The 21441-nt window shown below is 37.7% G+C and overlaps 2 protein-coding genes across 11 annotated transcripts in view; one reads left to right on the forward strand and one right to left on the reverse strand.

Annotated features, from left to right (window-relative positions):
* RNF11 (ring finger protein 11) overlaps positions 1-14263 on the forward strand; it is a 39527-nt gene extending 25264 nt beyond the window's left edge. The window contains exons 2-3 of the mRNA XM_042951206.1: positions 10321-10490; positions 11996-14263. Of these exons, the coding sequence (XP_042807140.1) occupies positions 10321-10490; positions 11996-12167 (342 nt within the window). The 3' untranslated portion in view covers positions 12168-14263. The remainder of the gene's footprint in view (positions 1-10320; positions 10491-11995) is intronic.
* A 6052-nt stretch (positions 14264-20315) lies between these two features.
* The window catches only part of TTC39A (tetratricopeptide repeat domain 39A), a 54663-nt gene continuing 53537 nt past the window's right edge, over positions 20316-21441 (reverse strand). For all 10 annotated transcript variants that reach the window (XM_042951208.1, XM_042951207.1, XM_042951209.1 and 7 more), the window contains exon 18: positions 20316-21350. In XM_042951208.1, coding sequence (XP_042807142.1) covers positions 21227-21350 — 124 coding nt within the window. In that variant the 3' untranslated portion in view covers positions 20316-21226. The remainder of the gene's footprint in view (positions 21351-21441) is intronic.

Consider the following 21441-nt stretch of genomic DNA (forward strand, 5'->3'; position numbering starts at 1 on the left):
AGAAGCTGCCAGGTCATGGGCAATTTAGAGATAGTAGGAGCTGTGGGTGAGGTAGCTGTATTATTCACTTGTTTACTATTTCTGGATCCCTCTACTATAGGGTATTTAGGTTTCAGAAGAGCAGAGACCTTACTTGGTCATAGCTGTATCTCCTTTACCTAAAGCAGCATCTGAAATGTGGTTGGGTGTTCAAGAAGTATTTTAATTGGTGCCTGGGCTCAAAATGTGACCTTGATTTCAGTTGTCTTGAGCTTTAGATGAATAAGCTTGTCTAATGACTTGCTAATGCAGGGTACCGGTAGTGATAATGCCTACCAGTACCCTAATTAGGATATTGTAATTAACCCTGTACAGTAAGTGCTCAGTGAATATTATACAGTGAATGAAAGAAGTCAATCTTTTCGTTTAAAAATAAGCAAACAAATGCCAAACCACCTCCATGGAAGCAGTGTTCTTCCTTGCAGATCATTAGTTTGTATACTTTCTCAGTAAATATAACTTCATCATTTGTCAGTATCATAGATGGGATGCTGGCTCTTTCCCCCTCTCTATAAAATTGTTACCCTTCTATGGTTCAGGAATTACATTAATGCTAATCTTTGGGGTTTTTGTTTGCTTGGCTGGTTGCTTGTTTGGTTTGGTCAAGATTAATTGAACATCAGAGTTAGAATATGCATTGAGACCATCAATTCCAAATCCTCCATTTTATGGCCTTAAATTTCAGCCTGGCAAAATTCAGAGAAAACATTCCCAGTAGGAGACTGCAGCTGGGGAGGGGGTGGTGCCAGCAGCAGCTTGTGAGGCTATAAGGAGAAAATCAGAAGAGCTGACTCTTACTTCCTACTGGAGCAAAGGATACAGCTTTTGGTGACAAGCTGCATTCTTTAGCAGTGACTTTATTTTTCCTTTACCACAAACCAGACTTGTACTATTTCCAGCCTCAGCACATTATTTAGGCACTTACCCACTGCATTGTTTTAGTTTCTGAAAACTCAATTCCCTAAATTGAGTCCAACTTTTAATGCACTGCATTTCAAATAGACATGTTTACACTTTGATATGTTTCTTTCTTGGCTTGTACACTCCCTAAGATTAGTGCCCTTTATATTTTTCTGCCTTCATCATTTTATAGATGGTTCATTATATATTAACAAACAACTGGAATGCTTCAGAGATTTTTCTCATCAGAAGGTCAAACCTTGCTTTTTTATGTGACCGGCTCTGTGTTTTCTCTTTGCTCTGTCTCAGCATATTTTGTAATCCTTTGTTCTTTTTCTGTTCTACCCCCTTCTGTGATGCTGCATTTCTTTTCCTAACACACTTTAATTTTAAATTCTTTTTCTTTATGGCAAATGCTTTTTTTTGGCTCTCATTTTGTTTTTGTTTTGCATGAAGGCGTAGAGAATTAAAGTATTAAGGAGAAAAATAGTGTTTAAATTTATTTGAAATATATTTGCTTCTTATTGTGAATTCCCCCTTTATCAAACGTTAAGCTCACAGGGAAAGTACACGTGTGTCTCCTAACAACATTGAGAGAATGGTAGTTATAGATGATAGAGATAAAGGGAAGGGGGGAAAGTCAGAGGAATTAGGAAGGGTAGTGATGTTGTTATAGGAAGGCCCAAATTTGAGTCCCTATGTTAGTAGGTACTTTATTTATATTTTCTTAGTTATTCCTTGAAAAACTCTTTTAAGATAGGTATTCTATTCATTTTTTCTGAGGAGGAATCTTAGGCTTGGAGGTATTGAATAACTTGCCTAGAGTTGCATACCTGATAAATGCCAGAGCCGAGATTAAATGAGATGTCTAATCTCTTTCCACTGTGCTTCTCTATCAATAACCTATAGTAGGCATATAAATACTGAGTATGAGAAGGATTGTGGAAGTAGAAAGAGATCATTAGTTTGGTTTTGAACGTATTCAAGTTCCCATGAGATAGGTAGGTAGAAATTTGAAAGGGGCAACAAACTGGGTATTGTTACTTGGAGAAGGAATGTTGGTTATAATTCGTATTGAGTTTTCTTTCTGGTTTTATTGTTGCTTAATCCAAATCATTAGACATTTTTTCGTAGCATGTTTACAAAATCCTGGTATGAATATATGACATGGATTACAGGAACATCAGTGCTTTGATATAAAATATTCAGTTTTCCAATAAAGTCTGTTGAATCCCTACTATGTGTCAGATGCTGTGCTGAGTAAATAGTATATATTGGTAAACAAAATAGACACATTCCCTGCCCTTATCAAGCTTATATTCTAGTGATGAGGAAATAAAAATAATACACAGATAATCACGTACATTTTTAATTTTTAGCCTAAGCACAAAATACCTCATTAAGGCACCAGCATTTATGTTAATTAGCAGTTTAGTGATTGAGATTTTAATAAACTGATTCATAGTATTTATTTCTGTAGTAAGTGACTTTATACATTGGAAATGATTTTGTGAACATATTTCGGGAGGCATTCAAAATCATTGAGGGTTCACATTTCAGGAAGTGGTGAAGTAGGTACTATTATCAGTCATTCTTAGAGAATATACTTAGCAAAACAAAAACAACTCTAATCCCAATATTATGGCATATACACCAACTTTATTAAGTATTAAACACTTGGCTTTGGTGGTGGGGAGCACCTGGGTGGCTTGGTCGGGTAAGTGCCCAACTCTTGATTTCAGTTCAGGTCATGATCTCACAGTTCCTGATACCGAACCCTGTCAGGCTCCGCACAGATAGCATAGAGCCTGCTTGGGATTCTCTCTATCAAAATAAACTTAAAAGAAGCACAATTGGCTAGGGGTTCCAGGAAATGTAAAGAAGCACTAAAATGAAAAAAAAAAAAAACACTAGAGTAAATTAATGGGTGACTTTAGCTATTAGTATGTAAGATTTTTTTAATAGACCTTTCATCTGCTGGTTCAGTGAGGAGCAAAAACAATTCCTGTTGTGGATCTTATAGTCTGGTGGGAAAGACAGATACTCAAATTATAACAAAATGTAAAATTACAACTTTGACAAATGCTGTGAAGAAATGTTACTTGGTGTATAAAAGCCTCTAATAGAGGAGAATGGTTAGTTAGGTTTCTGAGAAAGTAGTTGGATTGAGCTCTGAAGGAAGAAGAGGCATTATTTACGCAGTGTGGTGATGGAGGAGAGTATTTTTTTTTTTTTTTTTTATGTTTGTTTATTTTGAGGGAGAACATGCAAGGGAAGGGCAGAGGGAGAGAATCCTAGGCTGGCTCTGCTCTGTCTGTGCAGATCCTGACACGGGGCTTGAATTGTGAACCATGGGATCATGGCCTCAGCTGAAATCAAGAGTCAGATGCTTAACCAACTGAGTCACCCAGGTGCTCCGGAGGAGAATATTTCATGTAGAGTACAGCAGGTACTATGACTCTGTAGAGATGAGATCATGGCATTTCAGAGGAGCTGAAGGAAAACCAGTGGGGCTAGAAAGCAGTGAGTTGTTAGATGAGGATGGAGGGCCAGCTAGGTAACCAGAATATGTAGGGCTTTGGAAATCTTTTAAGGACTTTGGCCTCCATCCTAAAAGCTATTAAATGTGAAGGGGTTTTAGGTATGTGTGAGAAGGGCATAGGGTTAAATTGGATCTCTGTAACTTCTGGATAGAGAACAAATTCAAGTTTTGCTAGCTAATACTGTACACCAGGGACAAAATGGGAGCTTAGGGTATTGGCAATAGATATGAAAAGACATAAACAGATTCTATCAGTATTTCAGTAGACAACTCACTAGAACTTGGTGATGTACTGTATATGGAAGAGTAATGGAGAGGGAGGTACGAAGGATGCCTCTGTCTTACAGAACTAGAACGATGTCATTTACTGACATAGGGCAACCTAAAAAGAGGACCAGATTTTGGAGGGAGTTCGTTTTGGACATGTTGAATTTGAGGTACTTTGAGCACATTGAGTTGAACTGTCAAGTAGGGACTGGAATTTAAAAGGGAGGTTTAGACTAGAATATAAATTTATGAATCATTTGTATCAAGGTGGTAATTTCCATTGTCAACATGGACTTAGTTATTAGGTGAAGACTATAGGACAGAAGAAGAGGCCAGGACAAAACCAGTCACATTTGTGATTCCAAATACAGTCACGTTCTAAGATGCTGGGGATTAGGACTTCATCATAAGAATTTTATAGGAGACACAGTTCAGCCCAAAACAACATCTCCATCTCCCATCCAAGTAGTAACCAGGCCCGGCCCTGCTTCGCTTCTGATATCAGACAAGATCGGATTCAGGGTGGTATGGCTGTAGACAACAACATCTCTATCTCAAAAGTGTTTATCTTTATGATAAATAATGTTCAAAATAATAGTTCCCTCAGTCTTTTTAAATATGAGAAAAGGAATAAAATGCAAGTACTGTGTAACCACCATTGTCAAAATGCACCTTTTTTCCTAAAGGAGAATTTCTTTTTTTCTTTTCCCCACAAAGGAGAATTTCTAATGAACATGGCCAAATAAACTTTGAAAACAAGAGTCAATGTGGGGAACTCCCCATCACTCTAAAAACATTTATCTAGATTATTCGTCAGTTGCATAGGAGGACTCACAGAATATAGTTGGAGGACAGAATATAGAGGAGGACTTAGAATATAGTTGTAATCATAGCTCTGATTTATTATGGCAAAAGAATACAAGTCAAAGTCATCAAAGGAAAAGAGGTGTGTAAGTCCATAGGAAACAGGCAGAAGCTTCCAAAAGAATCCTCTCGTAATACAGTCACACAATACACTTAATTTCCCCAGCATTGAATTTTGCTAGTATGTGTGAAGGGTTGTCTACCAGGAGAACCTGAAATTCTGAGTAGGCACCCACTGCCTACTACATACCAAGATTCCACACTCCCAGGAGGGAAGCAGGTGTTCAGTGTAAATCATACTGTTTACGCAAGGAGTTTAGATACAGTGAGCCATCAATTAGGGAATGGTGAGAACTGCCCCAGAATACAAATCTTTTTAAATTGCTGTTTTGGGGGCTCCTGGGTGGCTCAGTCGGTTGAGCATATGACCTCGCACTCTGGGAGCTCGAGCCCCACGTCGGGCTCTGTGCTGACAGCTGGGAGCCTGGAGCCTGCTTCAGATTCTGGGTCTCCCTCTCTCTGCCCCTCCCCCACTCATTCTCTGTCTGTCTGTCTGTCTCTGTCAAAAATAAGCATTAAAAAAAAAAAAAACATTTTGCCAACTAGAAAATACCATCGGATCCTAGTCAGTAAGCAGTAACTCATACATCAAGCCATTTTAACAACTATAATGGGATTAAAATTAGGTGTATGTGTTAAGAAGGGTGAGGCCATAGCATCTTTAAAATACCAGCAGTTCTTAGTCATTTCCTTTTCTCTGTGGCTTTCTGAAGAGTTGTATGTAAATTGAAATCAGAATGTTGAATCATTTTAAATATCTCAATGGTGCTTATTAGAGAGTTCCATTTGTTTAACAAAAAATAACAAAGAAAATACATTCATAATATGAATAATTAAAAGATAGGGTTTTAATTTAGTTTCTTCATAGAGCTTTCCTTTTCTGTTCTTTCTTTGTTCTCCGTACACATGTGAACCAGAAGACCAAGGAAATCTAGCCTCTTAAAAAGTACATGCTTAGAAATTACTAGTTCTAAAACAACTTAGAACAATTTAAAACAATTCTTTTTTGTTCGTAGTAGTAGGTACGTGCAAGGATTTTGGAGACCATTATTACCCATAGTCTTATACCAGTTGTTCTAGTGTGACTTCATATGTGTCATCTTGTGCCAAATTAGATGGATTGGGACTGAGAGTTAGGAGTGTAGCCTCACCTGGATGGAAATGGTAATCCAAGGGTAAAAAACTGAGCTGGCAGGGGTCACAAGAGAGGTCAAAGAATTTCTTGTATTCAGGGACAGGCTAGAAAGCCAGGACCAAAGCCAGGGGCAATAACAGCTTAAAGTCTGCAAACCAGAGTCATTTGGTGATGGGGAGAAAACAAATGGTTAGAATAACTTAGAAATGTTGACATTTACAAAGCTCTTTGATGTTATCTTATGATTGCATCATCACCTTCTAAAGTGGTGCTGTTACCTTGATTATTCAAAGGTTTTAAGGGACGATTAAAGATATTAACAGTCACCACAGTAAGTAAGAGTCCAGTCTTATGATTTAATTTTTCAGACTAAAAATTCCTTATTTTTAGATAGCAGCGTATGAAAAACTGTTCTGTTGATTTGTGTGATTCTGCAAACATGCCCCAGGTAGGGGGGTGGAGATGGGGATCCTCATCCTTCCCAGGTCACATTTCATCCCAGCCCCATTCCACCATAGTAGCTCAGTTTCAAATATTCTAATTATAAATAAGAGTACTCTGAACGAGATAGTTATATGGCTCATAAAACCCATTGGATTAGTATGCCATGTTACCTTTTTAGAACAGGTAGTTTAAGAAAGTGACACCAGAGAAAAGATATCCCAAAGTGAGAACAAGGAGAAACTGTCCACTAGTAGCAGAATTTGACATCCCAGCCTTATGGGAAGAACTACCTGAAACAGCCCTCAGGAGTGTCAAACAAAGGACAGACAGGAAGGTATGATCAGACTTAGGAGTTTATTTTTCTATCAGTAATAGAACCTATACAGGCATAGTTTCAAAGATGGATTTGATATTGTTTGAAATTCTTAAAATTTAGAAGTTACAAAAATTATAAAACCTTTATCACAGATGAAAAACCTTTATAGAACCATTTATTAGATATGCCTTTTTTTTGTGGCTTTCTTAAAATGTCATTTCAGTGTACTGTTCTTCAAAGTAATGTGAATAGTAATGTAAATAGACACAAGCCAAATCATTTAACTTGCAGAATCTCCTTGCTGTCTGGCAACCAGGAATGGTACAGTGGAAATTAATGACTTAAAAAGGAGACCAAAAAAAAAAAGGGAGACCTGAATTCTAATTCTGTTATTGTTAGTAATTATGTGATTGTATGCCAGTTTAGACCCATAAAATGAGAGTTGGTCTTAGTTGAATTCTTAGGTTCCTTTTTGAAAACTTTACTTAGCTCTGCCATAATCCAATCCATTTCTTCTTTTTTAAAAAATTAAATTTTGGGGGCGCCTGGATGGCTCAGTCAGTTGAGCATCCGATTTCAGCTCAGGTCATGAACTCCCACTCATGGGTCTGAGCCCCAGCTCTGTGCTGACAGCTCAGAGCCTGGAGCCTGCTTTGAATTCTGTGTCTCCCCCTCTCTCTCTCTGCCCCTCCCCTGCTCGTCCTTTGTCTCTCAAAAATAAAACATTAAAAAAAAACCTTTTTTTTTTTTTTAATGTTTACTTTTGAGAGAGAAAGAGCATGAGCAAGGGAAGAGGCAGAAAGAGAGAGAGGGAGACACAGAATCCAAAGCAGGCTCCAGGCTCTGAGCAGTCAGCACAGAGCCTGATGCGGGACTTGAACCCACTAACTGAAATCATGACCTGAGCCTAAGTCAGACGCTTGACCAACTAAGCCACCCAGGCGCCCCACAACAACAACAAAAAACAATTTTTTTAAAAATTAAATTTTACTTCAGCTTTGTTGAGGTATAATTGACATGTAAAATTGTAAATCCAATCCATTTCTTAAAATACTGGAATGTTGTTCCATAGTCATAATAGTAGAGCTACAGTGATAATAGCTAACATTCAGTTAGCTTTTTTATGTATCTTACTGTGCCAGGAATAATACTTGGAATTCCTATTGTATTCTTACAGTGGTCCTAGTACTTTACACATGAAGACACTAAGGCTCAGAGAGGTTTAAAAAATATGGTCAAGCCTTTTCTTATAGCTAGTAAGTGGCAGAGCTTTTTCACATTGAACCATGAAACTTTTATGCTATTTTAAGTTTGCCTACGAGGTAAAAAACCTTGAAAGGGTGAGTATTTAAACCAAAGATGCAACAGTCATATTTATGAGCAGTAATAACCACAGGGTCTTAAGTTTTATATTCACTATAAAGCCTGATCAGTTATTTTTCTAGTGCATAAACTGTGAATTTAATATACATGTTGCATGTAACAGATTCTGAATTTGGGCTATAGACTGAAAATTTTTTGTATATGTGCAAAGCTCATTTAAAAGGCAATACGCATTTAGGGGTGCCTGGGTGGCTCAGTTGATTAAGTGTCTGACTCTTGATTTCAGCTCAGGTCATGATCTCATGGTTCATGGGATCGAGCCCTGCTGTCAATGCAGAGCCTGCTTGGGATTCCCTCTCTCCCTCTCTTTGCCCGTTCCTTCCTCCGCTCGTGCGTGTGCCCTCGCTCTCAAAATAAACATTAAAAAAAAAAAATAGAAATATGCATTTAAAAAAATGTCTTTAAAGCAAAAATTGCCTGTGCTCGTAGTGCTGTAGATATACAGGGCTGAAAGAAAGCTTTCGAGCTGTACTAGAGAAATGCAGTCAGCTTGGTACTTACTGGGAAAGATGGAAGAATGGACAGTCTCTTTTTTTCACTTGATGACTGCACTGGTTAATTGACATTTTACTGTAATCTGTATAATCTTCCTATTTCTCTTATAGGTAGACAACACCTATGTAATTAAGCTGGGCTAGAGACAGACTCTAGGTGGTAGGGAGGAGGATTGGGGAAGGCTTCATGTCAATAACCTTCTGGGCAAGGCATAATTTGGACCACTGGACTGCAGGGAAAGGTAAGGGGAATAGCAAGAGCAAAGGCAGTAAAGTGGAAATGCATGGAACTTACAGGAAACAGCTAGTTTGCAAAAATAGATGATAGTTCTTTGAATGCACTATTGATAGTTATAATACCTACCATTTGAGTTCCTGCCATTTCAAGGCTGACCATTCCTCATTTTAAGCCTTATAGCAACCCTGTATTGTAGAATCTAATCCAGATGGGTTAAATAGCTTAAACGTGGTTACTCTGTTAAGTGGCATAGAGACAGAGTGTGAGAGGGGGGAGTGGCAGAGAGAGAAGTAAACACAGAATCCAAAGCAGGCTCCAAGTTCTGAGTTGTCAGCACAAAGCCCAACACGGTGCTCGAACTCACGGAACATGAGATCATGAACTGAGCCGAAGTTGGACGCTTAACCAACTTAGCCACCCAGGCACCCCTGGGTTTTGAGATTCTTAATTAAACATTTGTTCTGAATCTCAGAGAAAAGAATATTTAAAGTCTAATGTTGAACTGCCTTTGATAAATTCTAACTACTCTCAGAAAAGGGGCCTTATACGAATAAGGCCAGTTTAAAAGGACAAAGTGGTATGTTAGGAGACACTGGAAAAGTCTTTTTCCTTGAATCAAATATTCAATATTGGAGCCTAATTTATATGTATCTGAGACTTTCCACTAAAATTTCTTTTTTATTTCCACTAAAGTTTCTGTTTGGAAAGGATATTTATACTTGAGCCCTTAGAAAGTTTCTCATTATGAGTGCTCTCAATTATTTTATTTTCAACCAGAAATGCCATTAGTTCAAAGCAGTCTCAATTGATGCTAGTTCTGGATAATTATGGAGATCATTTCACAGAATTTTTTTAAGCTTAACACAGATTAAGCAGTTATTCCTGGAGGCATAATCTCACAGTTGCAAATATTAGTGACCTGGTAAACAAGTGCTTAAATTATAGAGATGAGGAGTGATCCTAAAGGATGAATGGAGGTAACATTTTCTAAAGTGAATTGGTAGTTGTGATTTGACGTAAAATTTCCCATGAAACCTCCATACATGGATTGGAAGTTGTCTGTCTATTCAGTAGAGATGTTCTCTGGAAAACCATTTTAGGTGGCTCAGAAATGGTGCCAGCCACAATGAAATCATTAGGTCACAGATGCACCATCTTCCTCATATTTCATTGAGGTCTCTTCTCAAATGTTGAATCAGAGAGGTTTGTTGTGAGCATCCTGTCTAAAGTAGCATCCCCTGGGGCACCTAGGTGGCTCAGTCAGTTGAGAGTCCAACTCTTGATTTCACCTCAGGTCATGCTCCTATGGTTTGTGAGTTCGAGCCCCACATGGGGTTCTGCACTGACAGCTCGGAGCCTGCCTGGGATTCTCTGTCTCCCTCTACCCCCTCCCACTTGTACTTTCTATAAAATAAAAGTAAAAAAATAAAATAATTAAAAATTAAATATAATAATTGGTCAGATATGCTATTAAGTAAAGGCAGGGTGAAATAATCTCATACGACTGCACACTAGCCCAGCATACCTCTCCCCAAGGTCCCCTTCCACCCACTAAGCCAAAAAAAATAAGAAATGGAAAACATTACCCCAGAAAACAGTGTAAAAAAAATAATCATTTTCTCCTTTTTTTAAATTTAGGAACAAGTTCCAGTTCCGGTCTACCATCCAACACCTAGCCAGACTCGCCTAGCAACTCAGCTGACCGAAGAGGAACAAATTAGGATAGCTCAAAGAATAGGCCTTATACAACATCTGCCTAAAGGAGTTTATGACCCTGGAAGGGATGGATCAGAAAAAAAGATCCGGGAGTAAGTTTTAATTTATACATGTTTCAGAGTTCTAGCTCCAGAGATTTGCTTTTGAAAAATATTCTCCTACATTTTATTTTTTTTTTCTCCTACATTTTAGAAGATGAATATTTAATTAGTTCATGCAAGAGACTATTAAGATACAGCAATTAAAGGGGCGCCTGGGTGGCTCAGTCAGTTCAGCATCCAACTCTGGCTCAGGTCGTGATCTCACGGTCAGTGAGTTTGAGCCCTGCGTCAGGCTTTGTGTTGACAGCTTAGAGCCTGGAGCCTGCTTCAGATTCTGTGTCTCCCTCTCTCTCTGCTCCTCCCCACACATGCCCTGTCTCTCTCTGTCTCAAAAGTAAACATTAAAATATTTAAAAAAAAGATACAGCAATTAAGAATTTTCATTAAAAAAAAAAAATAGCTATGAAATGGTGTGAATTCTGACCATGTTATATGTTGTCCCTGTCCATGTATCACTTAAAAATGATTCACCTGTGTAAGTGTGCTGGTGGCCTTGTCTGCTGGGAAAGCAGTTTGGCAATATGTCAAAGACTTTCTCAGGTCTATACCCTTTGAGACAGTTAATTCTAAAGCTCTATCCTAAAATGTGTACCTCACTCCAACTCTTAGCACTTTATACACAAGATATTCACCATGGTTTTATTTAGAGTAGAAGTATAGCTAAGTAAATTGTTTTATAGGAATACATTGGTAGATTATGCAGCCACTAAGATGGTTAAGGAGTTTTAGTGATAATTTGGAAAATCTTACACCTATTCTTAATTCGTGGAATAATTTTATTATGCCTGATGAGTTGAATATAAAATTTTACTTCTGGGAAGTTTTTGTCCTCAGAGCTCAAGACATAATTTAATTTACTATGTTGATGCTTGGCTCTTTGAGCCATAGCACTATTTAGTACTAGTACCTAAGATAATAAACTGTCTAGAATACGGACTTCTGAAATATTACAGTATTCGGTTGCTTCTTAAACCTGTAGAAAAATGCAGTGAACTTGAAACTAGGGTTAATGAAGAGATCTTTAACTATAACAGTCCAGTAAGTAGGCTGAATTTAGTGTTTGTTTTTACATATAGTTATTAAAATGAAAACTATCTTACTCTTGGGCTTACACTAAAAGCTGAGTTCAGGTACACAAATTTGATCTGATGGCTTCCTACCTTGAAGCATCACATTCTTCTTCAGGTGTCTTCTATAATATGTAGCTGCTTTATAAATGCAGTTCTAGGAATGGATTTGATCCCCATGTGGTCCATTCCTCTTTGCTCTGTTAGGTCTCAAACTTGGCACATTTCCAGGGGATCAAAGTAAGAGATTGTTGATGGAATAATGCTTATTAGGAAAAAATTCAGTTTGCATGCTCAGGTGGTAGGATTACAGGCAAGCCATTTTCATCTGTTCAGTTTAACACTGTCTTTGTAATGAGATTTTAAAGAGTATTTTAGATGACTTCTCTAAACATGCTTTTTCTGATTTCTCTCCCTGACCCCCAACAGGTGTGTGATCTGTATGATGGACTTTGTGTATGGGGACCCAATTCGATTTCTGCCGTGCATGCACATCTATCACCTGGACTGTATAGATGACTGGTTGATGAGATCCTTCACGTGCCCCTCTTGCATGGAGCCAGTTGATGCAGCACTGCTTTCGTCCTATGAGACTAATTGAGCCAGGGTCTCTCGTCTGACTTTAAGTGAACCATCATTTTTGGTGGTTTTGATCTTTTGTCACTGAGCCCAAAGAGCCAGGGATTAGGAATTAAGATCATGCACAAAAGTTTCCTAAAAATTCCTGAATGGCTGCAGATGTTGGGGAAAAAATACGTGATATTTTAGAAACTTAGGGGGAAAAGTAGGATGGTATTTTTATGTAAAGCCTTGACCCAGTGTTTAAAAACATAATTGTACTTAGATCTTGTTATTGCTCCAGTACATAGGAATTGTGTAAAGTGTTACAGCAGCTGTATATGTTTAAATTGTGTGTGTTGAAGATTAGGAAAAAGATAGTGGTTGTTTTTCCTACATGAAATAATTTTCTTTTTCCCCCACCAAAATTCTTTTCTGAAGTTGCTGGCATTTGGGTCAAGGTTTTATTAAAAGCTACATTTTATAACACTGGCACAAAAAAAAGTAGTTTTAAGCTTGTTTGCACAGTTCTTTTTTTCCATTGGAAATGGAATTCATTGCCTTAGGTCTTTTTAAATAGTGTATTATTATCGTTGGGGCTGGCTCTATGCTTGAAAACCAGTTTATTTATAACCTGTTATAAGTGCTATATCTGTTTGCAGTTAGGAAATGCAGAATTCAAAGTGATCTCCTAGCTTGTAAGCAAACTGAGATGCACTATCCCTTTTCTATAAAAAATGAGTTATGTCAAGAAACCAACTCTAGTAAAGTGGGGTTTACTATTACCCTTTCCTATGTGTTTTATCTAATTATTTTGGTTGTTAATATGGTAATAATTAAAAGTCAAGGTAAATTTTAAATATTAAGATTTCTGATTTATTGAGCTTGACTTATGCCACCACGCTTATGTAAAATGAAAGTGGCACCATGGTGAAACTGAAAAAAGTTGCTCAGTTGTAACCGTTTTGATTTATTCTTTCTTGTGACCTCTTTCCCTTATTGTCTTGAACCATAGCAAAAGGATACTGCATCTCTTAATAATTGTAGTGCTGAGGTTATTGAAGTTATATAAAACACATCTCAGTCTCTGTTTCTTAGAAAGGACAGTCCTGCTAGCTGACTGACAAGTCTAAGTCTAAGCAGGGAGAATTAAGATAAATGTATTTCATGTTTTGCACACAAATGCAAAATTTGTATAACCACGTGACTTCATAGTTGTGGTCTCAAAGAAGGAATTTTTCCTTTATCTTTTTCTTGCAGTTAATGTAAGAGCACTCTGAATCTCTAAGCTTCTGAAGTGTTAGAGGTAGAGATGGTCTAGTAAAGATGTAGTTTGTAATGTTTTATCCATTTAGCATGTGTTTATTTTTCCTTATGTACTCAAAGGTGACATTTGTTCAGCTCAGTGATATTATAGTTAAGAATCATTCATTAGCAAAAGGAGAAGCAATCTCAGTCTAACAAATCAGAAATGTTTATTTTATATTGAGTTGACTATTTGACTCTAACACTTTTCTACATACAAAACACAAGTATCTTGAGGGTTCTCCATTATTGCATTGTAGAGGAATTCAGTATGTCATAAAACCTTCTTAAAGATTTGACACTAGACTGTAGTATACATATGTTGGTTAATTTTCTTATGAGCCCCATGATGGAAAGACTTAAAGATGAGATTGAGAAAAACTGAGAGAAATTAGATTATCAGGTTCTTTTAAATTGTTACACGTATCTTGCTTAAGTTTTTGTTTATTAATTTATATCCACCCAATTACATAAAGCAAATTTGGAGGAAACACCTGAAGTTGTGCAATATTTTCAGTGATATATTACTTTTTTTATCCTGTGTTTTCTACTTAAACATGTCTGTGTCATCAAGTATTATAGTCAGACTTTCCTTTTTTTCTACATTGTTAAAAATGGTAAGTGAACTTTAAAAATATCATCTAATATGTTTCTGTTAGTTTTTATTACAAGGCTTCTTTCACAGAAGTTTGGCAGTAATATTGAAGGAACTAGTATTGAGCTGAAAATTTTAAGGTACTTTGTATTCTTTAATTTTGATTTCCATACATCATGTTAAGAACTATCAATTTTGGCTTTTACTAAAGTTAAATAAAGTTATAATACAGTTGTAAAGGGCTAGAGTTGATTACATTAGAATATTATTCAAATTATCTAATCTTTCTTTAAAACAGTGTATAAATTTAAAACAATGTACACATTCATAAATTTAATCTCTAGGTCTATATACTTTTTGGGAAGTATTTTTTATGGTGTGGCATTTAATACCATCTGATCATAACTTAAGCTTGATAGCTTCCAATTTTCTATAGCTAGAAATAATAGGTACAGCATTTAGATTTAGGCAAGATGTGTCCAGGGTTGGCTATAGGATTTGAAATATCTGAAAAGCCTGATCAGGAAAAAGTAAGATTCTTACCCTTTTAAGTGTAAACACAACAAGTTGTATTACTTTCAAATACTTGTGTAGTTGGGTAAACAAAAACTTTTTCAATTCTGAGTGTTCTTTATAGGAAATTTCTTAAACCAGGAGAAGATTCCCCTTACTGTTCGTGTCTCCTGTGTGATATAAACCAGTATGATTTTACAGAATACAGTGAGCATCGAGGTGACAAGTTCTTTGCGTACCACAAATCTCATAAGGAAGCATGCATTTTACAAAAGGAATAACAATAGTCAAGAGCAGACCTGTGTATACTCCCGAGACTGAAATGGTAAATAGTAAAGAAGGTAAGTTTCTTTGGCATAATTTAGAAATGTAGGCAGTTTGGTTACCTCTGCTTACAAAGGCATTATAGCAGTTTCCCATAGCCAATTGGTTACACTTGCATGTAAGGGCACAGTGGCCACTGTAGTAACCCCAACTAATTTGGTGAGCCTTTAATTTTGAAATTAGTGGACATGAGAGAAGTTGGATTGGTTACTATCTTCAAATATTTTTAAAGTTACTCACTGAATATAAAGATCATCTGCTCCTTTTTCTGGGTGGGAGAAAGAAGATTATAACCCCCTCTTTCTGTACCCTCTGTGCAGCTCCCTTACTCTAATCTTACACTCTTCAAAAAGCCACAGACCTGGCTGAGGATGTCCCCCTCATGGGAAGCGTGGGTATAAGAGCCATTAGCACCCAGAGCTGTCTTCCTGACAGCATTTATATTAACCCTTTGAGGACTTAGCTAAATTCCTTCTAATTTCTTCCCTTTTGGTCTTAGTTCTAAATTTTTTACCATTGAGGTCTCAATTCCATCAATTTCATACCTCTTTTATTCATGAAGGCTACTTGATGTTCCTGCTTCCTTCAGAAATGAATCAATAAACTATAGGCTAGCCTGCCTGTTAGGAGATTGGATCTACCCATTCATCTCTTTAAACACATTTTTTTCCTTGAAGACATACACAAATCTAGTTGCCTAATAAATGCTTGTTTAAAATATAGAGTAAAATGTCCAATTAGGAGATTTTCATTGTTGCTTTGAATATAGTGATTGACCTACTATTAGATGTGATTTTCCTGAGAGCCATTAAAAATGGTCTCTGAAATGATTTTTTCTTAGTTCTGTATATGTCAAAACACGTGGGGTGCCTGGGTGGCTTAGTTGGTTGAGTATCCAGCTCTTGATTTGGCTCACATCATGACCTCACAATTGGTGAGATAGAGCCCATGTTGAACTCTGCTGGCAGAGGGGAGCCTGTTTGGGATTCTCTCTCTCCCTTTCTCCCTCTCCTCTGCTCTCTCAAGCATTTAAAAATTAAAAAAAAAAATGTATTTGCCTACGGTCAGGCATTGGTGTAATGCTCACAACTCAGATTTAGGGCTTTTGTTAGTAGTAATTCAAGCGAAACATAAGGAAAGGATTTAATGGAATAACTGTAAATGATTGTATAACAAACATCTCAAAATAGTACTTTTTCTAAGTGGTTTGAAAGCCTAGAGTAAGTTGATTTTATGTATTTAGGGGAAGTTAATTGGACTGTTTATTAGCTCTGCACAAAGTATTTTTACTAGAGAAAAATGATTTTTTTTTAAAGATCCTACAACACATTAAGGCTTGTATTAAAATGATATATAGATGTTAGTAAATGAATGAGGCACATATATTTTGGCAATATTAATTTAAATATACTTCGTAAATTGTTTCCTGAGAGCCTATGGATCTAATAAAAACATCCCACCAAAAAATTTAAAAAAAAATTAGCCCACTTAATTGTACCCAGTCCTTTTATAAATTATATAGTGGTAGTTTTAAAAATAACAGCACAACTGGGTACTCACTGATTATTCAGAAGTTGATTGTCCAGATAGTAACCATACTTTGCTTTTCCGTTTGTCCTTTGGCTATTTTCCTTGCTTTTTAGCAAGTAGATAATCCACGAATCCCTTCACACCCATTTCCTGATCCATAAAATTGTTGATAGGTGCTTCACCAAAATTGTACAAAAGGGATTTGGATTTATCTGCTTAATTGTCCACATTGTTTTTTGCTTTATCACTCTGAGCAATAGGCATTAGTTCAGGAGCCATCTGATTAATGTTGCTGATAGACTAAAACCATTTATTGTTTTCATAAAGTCTTTAAGGCAACTTTAAGAGAGATACTAACTTTCCTTTACATTTTTTTTTTCTTGAGAGAAGTTTTTGTCCACTGGAAGATTTAGTCATCTTTGGATGCTTCCACAAAGTTTGTTTTTCTCTGCATATGAACGAAACAGCATTATGAGTAACGTATAGACTTTAAGCATCTGAAACTGATTGTGATCAAAGGAGGAACAGGACCTGTTTGGTTTGGACCCCTTCTGTAACATCAGGGCTTGTAGGCTCCAGATTTCTTGGCCTTGAGAAAAAGTTGAAAAGGTAACTGAGGGTTTGTCTTAAGAGTCTGGTCCTAGTGGTGAACCGTGAGATTTGGTTGATTTTGAAAAAGTAATGAACCCCATTTCTCAATTGGCCTCATAGTACTTAATCTAGGCCTTCCAAAAGCAAGTTTTAGGCATTGTGTAAATTCGGAAACCTGGATTATGCTATCAGAAAGACATAGGAAAAAGAAACCATTGAGATTGGCCTCTGGCACTGTCCATTCTAGAGGTGTGGTAATAGGCTACATTCTGCCAGTTCCAGAACCATGTCACATAGACAAAATGCTCCATGTGTTCAAGCCAAGGATTCTGGTGTTTGAGCTATTATCCAGTACTTTTTCCACCCTTAATAGTGGCCCAGGGGCCAATATAAGTCAGACCCAGCTTTAAACTGATAATTTTACAGTTTGACCAGCAGTTCAGCAAAGGATGGGCTTTAGAATTCAACTGCCTGGCTTTAGATCTTTCTATTGTATAATACCTGTGTGATTGTGGGCAAGCTATTTAATCTGTGTCTCAATTTTCCCATCTGTAAAATGGCAGCAATAGCCCCTTATCATAGGGTGGTTATGAGGATCAGATACACGTAAAGTGCTTAGACTAGCAACTGGTAAATAGCGAGCACTTGATATTAGCTGTTATTCTTCCCAGAGCATATGGTATCTGGTGTTCTGACCAGTTTGCTAATGATGTGAGGAAAACAAAACCCAATCCAGTGAATTGTGAGGTATTGCCTGTGGTTTGTCTGATTAAACTTGAATGTCAACTTTTAGAAGTCCATAGCAACCTTCAATAACTGTCTTCCCAAAGGAAGGGCTCTACTGTATTTTGTCACTTAACAGTTGGCTTTATACAGTAGAAGCAATTCATAGATTGCTCATTTAGAAATGAATTTCTCAAGGCCTAGATTTCAAAAGAGCTTTGCTAACCTAAACAGAAAGGCGTTTTCCAACCTTGGAAAGCTGCATCTGAGAGGTGTGTGTGTGAGAGAAGTTCCCTTTTTTGCCTGGTATCCAGGTACCTCTCATTTACAGTGAATTAGTATGATGGTGCTAAGGATATAGACAGTTGTTGAAAAGGCACACTATTAACGCTTTAAATTTAAAGCAAAGGAAAAGACTTGTCTACTCACCATGATCTAAGAAACTTAGGAGTAACTCCAGAGAACTCTCTGGATGTTTTTTTCTTTGATTCTAGCACTCAGCAGGCCGAGGCTTTCTGAAAACCTCCTGGGTGCTATTCTTCAGTTGCTGGGACTCTTCCACCTGGGCCTCAGCCAAGTCTTGGGTTGGCATTGGCTTTTTAAGGGTCCTGGCTTTGCTGTCAGGTTATGACTTTTTGCTGTGAATGACGAAAGCTGTCTTGGAAACATTCCCATTCGGACTTGAGAGATAAGGCTTAAGGAATCCTGCCAACACATGGGAGAGCTGATAGGGACCAGCATACTGCTGGAAGCCACTTTGCCAGTCCAAAGGCCTATGACCAGTGAGAGGCAGAGGTAGACTTTCCATTCCCAGGGGCCTGTTTAGATCATATTAAATAGTTACTACTTCCTAACAATGGAGTTCCTTTGTGTAACAGGATTTAGGTTTTCCCAAAATAAAGATTATTTGCTCTCCAAGTGTGCTGGGCTATTACAGAGGTCTTTGATTGAGAAAGCCAGTCATTCCTGGTTAAGTTGCTTGGGGATACAAGGCTTTGGCAAAGGATGGGGAGGTATATATCTTGCCTCATTTTGGAGATGAAAAGCCAGAAATGTACTTGACCAGAGTACTGTTGACAGCAGGAAAGAGCTTTAATCTAGTGCAAATTACTAATTTTTAGAGGATCCATGACTTCCCAAGGTCACTCTGAAAATTGGTAGCAATCCAGGGACTAGAATTGAGGTCTCCTTCTCGGCCAGAATTCTCCACCTGATGTCTGCCTCTCCAGGGCAGATGTGCTGGAAAGCTGCACTACTACCAACCAGAAATGGCTCAAATAAGACAGAATGAGATGCCCAGGACAGAATTTTCACCTTCAAAGCCTCTGTACAAGGATATGGTATTAGACACCTGATGTTTTCACCCTACTTCCCAAACATGTTTTTAATAGACTATCTCAAGCCGCAGGGGGCATAAGGGAGACAAAACCCACTGATTTCACTTACTAGTCAGACTGCAGCCGTGGCAACAGAGATAAGGTGATGTAGGCTAATTAATGAAGCTCAGCAGGAAATCAGTAATAACATTGACAAGAAAAACATCCTGGCATAATTTTAAAAAAAAATAAAAGTGCCTAAAATGAAAAGTTTTTGTTTTGTTTTTAACTGCAGTTTTTGCCAACTGTGCTTGGTATTCTGTGACCAGTGCTGTTTTCTTTTTATACAGTAGTATTAGTGTTCTAATATGTGAGGGAACCACAAAAGGCCACCCTCATTCAGTAGCCTGGTTGTAGTCACCCCTCTCACACTACCCTAACAACCTAGAAATAGGCTGATCTCCCAGAATCCAGGCTGTGGAGGAGAGAGAACCTACAAAGGACTTGCTCTTGGTGTAGAGCATTCTTGTGTCTAGTTCTAACAAAAAGTTTTCTTTCATGACATTTCTGCTTTGACAGCACTAAGTGCTGCAAGATGATCTTGAATGAGGGTTTTCCGCTTTGTTTTTCTAATGACAATCTGCTTTGCTTAAAACCTAGGACTTCATTCGTATTAGTCACAGAAGACTGGTTGGCTGTATGTTAACCTGCCCCTGGCAAGTGTTAAGTGTTTACTAAAAATCCAGCAATGCTGGAAGATTGGAAAAGCTCTGTGGTTTCTCCCTTACAGAAATTGCATTCATCATGTATTTGAGGAGTCACGTTTCACAGATGAATATTTTTACTGTGTACATGATTTTTCCCTCCAGGGAAATGGTTAAGTTGAAGTATGCTGTCATTAGCTTGTGAATAGTTAAAACTTGGTGTTGGTCACTAAACTTGAATTCTCCCTGTAACAGTCCCAGAGTTTGAAAATTCAGATGCTTTTAGGGGCCAGAAGGGTAATATAAGTGTTTAAAGCAGTCCCTACTCAGTTCCAACTGATTGTTGCCTTATTTTCTTATAGGGATGAGCCCAGTGTTGCTAGATTGGATTTTCTTTTTAAATAAGAGGCCAGAAACCAGATTTTTAGTGAAATCTCCCCATTCTTAAATGTTAATAACTTACTCTAAAACATTTTAGACATGTTGTCTAAATAAGACAGACCTGGGCCACATGGCTTCTGATCCAGACTTTCTGCCTTGCCCAAGAATTCAAGCAACATATTTTACTGAAATAGATGTTGCATGATCTCTTAAGTTGTGTAAGTTTTATTAAATATCTTTTTTTCTCTTACTAAAAAAATCTAAAACATATACAACAGGCCAAGAATAACCATTCTAAGAAAAATGCTGTCAGTAAATAAATGTACCTTGGAGTGAAATACAGAAGATTTTTGTTTCGTAAATTATTCCCAGTTGTTTCAGTTTGGCATACAGTGAGGATGCAGACTTGTGTCTGAGAACCTCCCCCCAACAGAAGGGCCACACAGCTCCCCTTCCATCCCCCCGGGCAACCCCTATTTCTTACTGGTGAATATTAATATATTTTTTTCCTACAGATGGACTCACATGTCTTTTTAGTGAGACAACTTTCATTTTTTTTAATTGGAGAGTTACTGAGGGAATGAAAATGAAGTGTAAGACGTAAGGTAGAGGGTGTCTGTATGCAACCTCTATGCCCACCCCTCAGAAGCCTTGAAGCTTTTGAGGTACAGACCCTCCGAAGGGTCCTTTCAGCCCTGGAAGCTGAGACCTTGCTGAATTTTGAAAAGCAATTTGGTCCTGGACATCATAGATTTACCTCCAGATTAGAATGGGTTAAAACAGATTTACAGGTGGTTGGTTACTTTTTTTTAAGCCAACTGTGATACCATTACTGTATTTCTAACATGTAAACTCTTCATACATTCTTTTAAACATCACAGTGAAAAACAAGTACCCGTATGTGTGATAGGGCAGGCAGAGGGCTCCACCTGCTCTGTCCTTGGTAAAGGCCCTTGGCCACACTGGTGAAAATGCCGACTTCTCTTCTGCACGAATACAAATGTTGTGCCATCCCACTGGAGCACCGGTGGACCCCGAAGGCAGGGCAGGGGGAGGGGATCTTTTTGAAATGTTTCCAGCTCTGTCCAGCTGTCTTCCAGCCTGGGAATGCTGCATAAAACTATAAGGACACTGATGAGACCATGGATCTGTTGCCATTCTCTAGGGAAGACTTGGCTTGGAGTATGGCTGCCTGGATTCTAAAATGTGTCCTTGACTCCATGGAGTAATTCTTGTAGTTTTGCCTGGAAGAGACCAGAGAATCAAACATAAAAGGCTGCTCGAGGAAGTACTTTTCCTTCAATCTGAACTATAGGAACCTACTAGGCCAAGGAA

The sequence above is a fragment of the Panthera leo genome, chromosome C1 (genome assembly GCF_018350215.1).
Source record: "Panthera leo isolate Ple1 chromosome C1, P.leo_Ple1_pat1.1, whole genome shotgun sequence".
In the NCBI taxonomy this organism is placed as follows: domain Eukaryota; kingdom Metazoa; phylum Chordata; class Mammalia; order Carnivora; family Felidae; genus Panthera; species Panthera leo.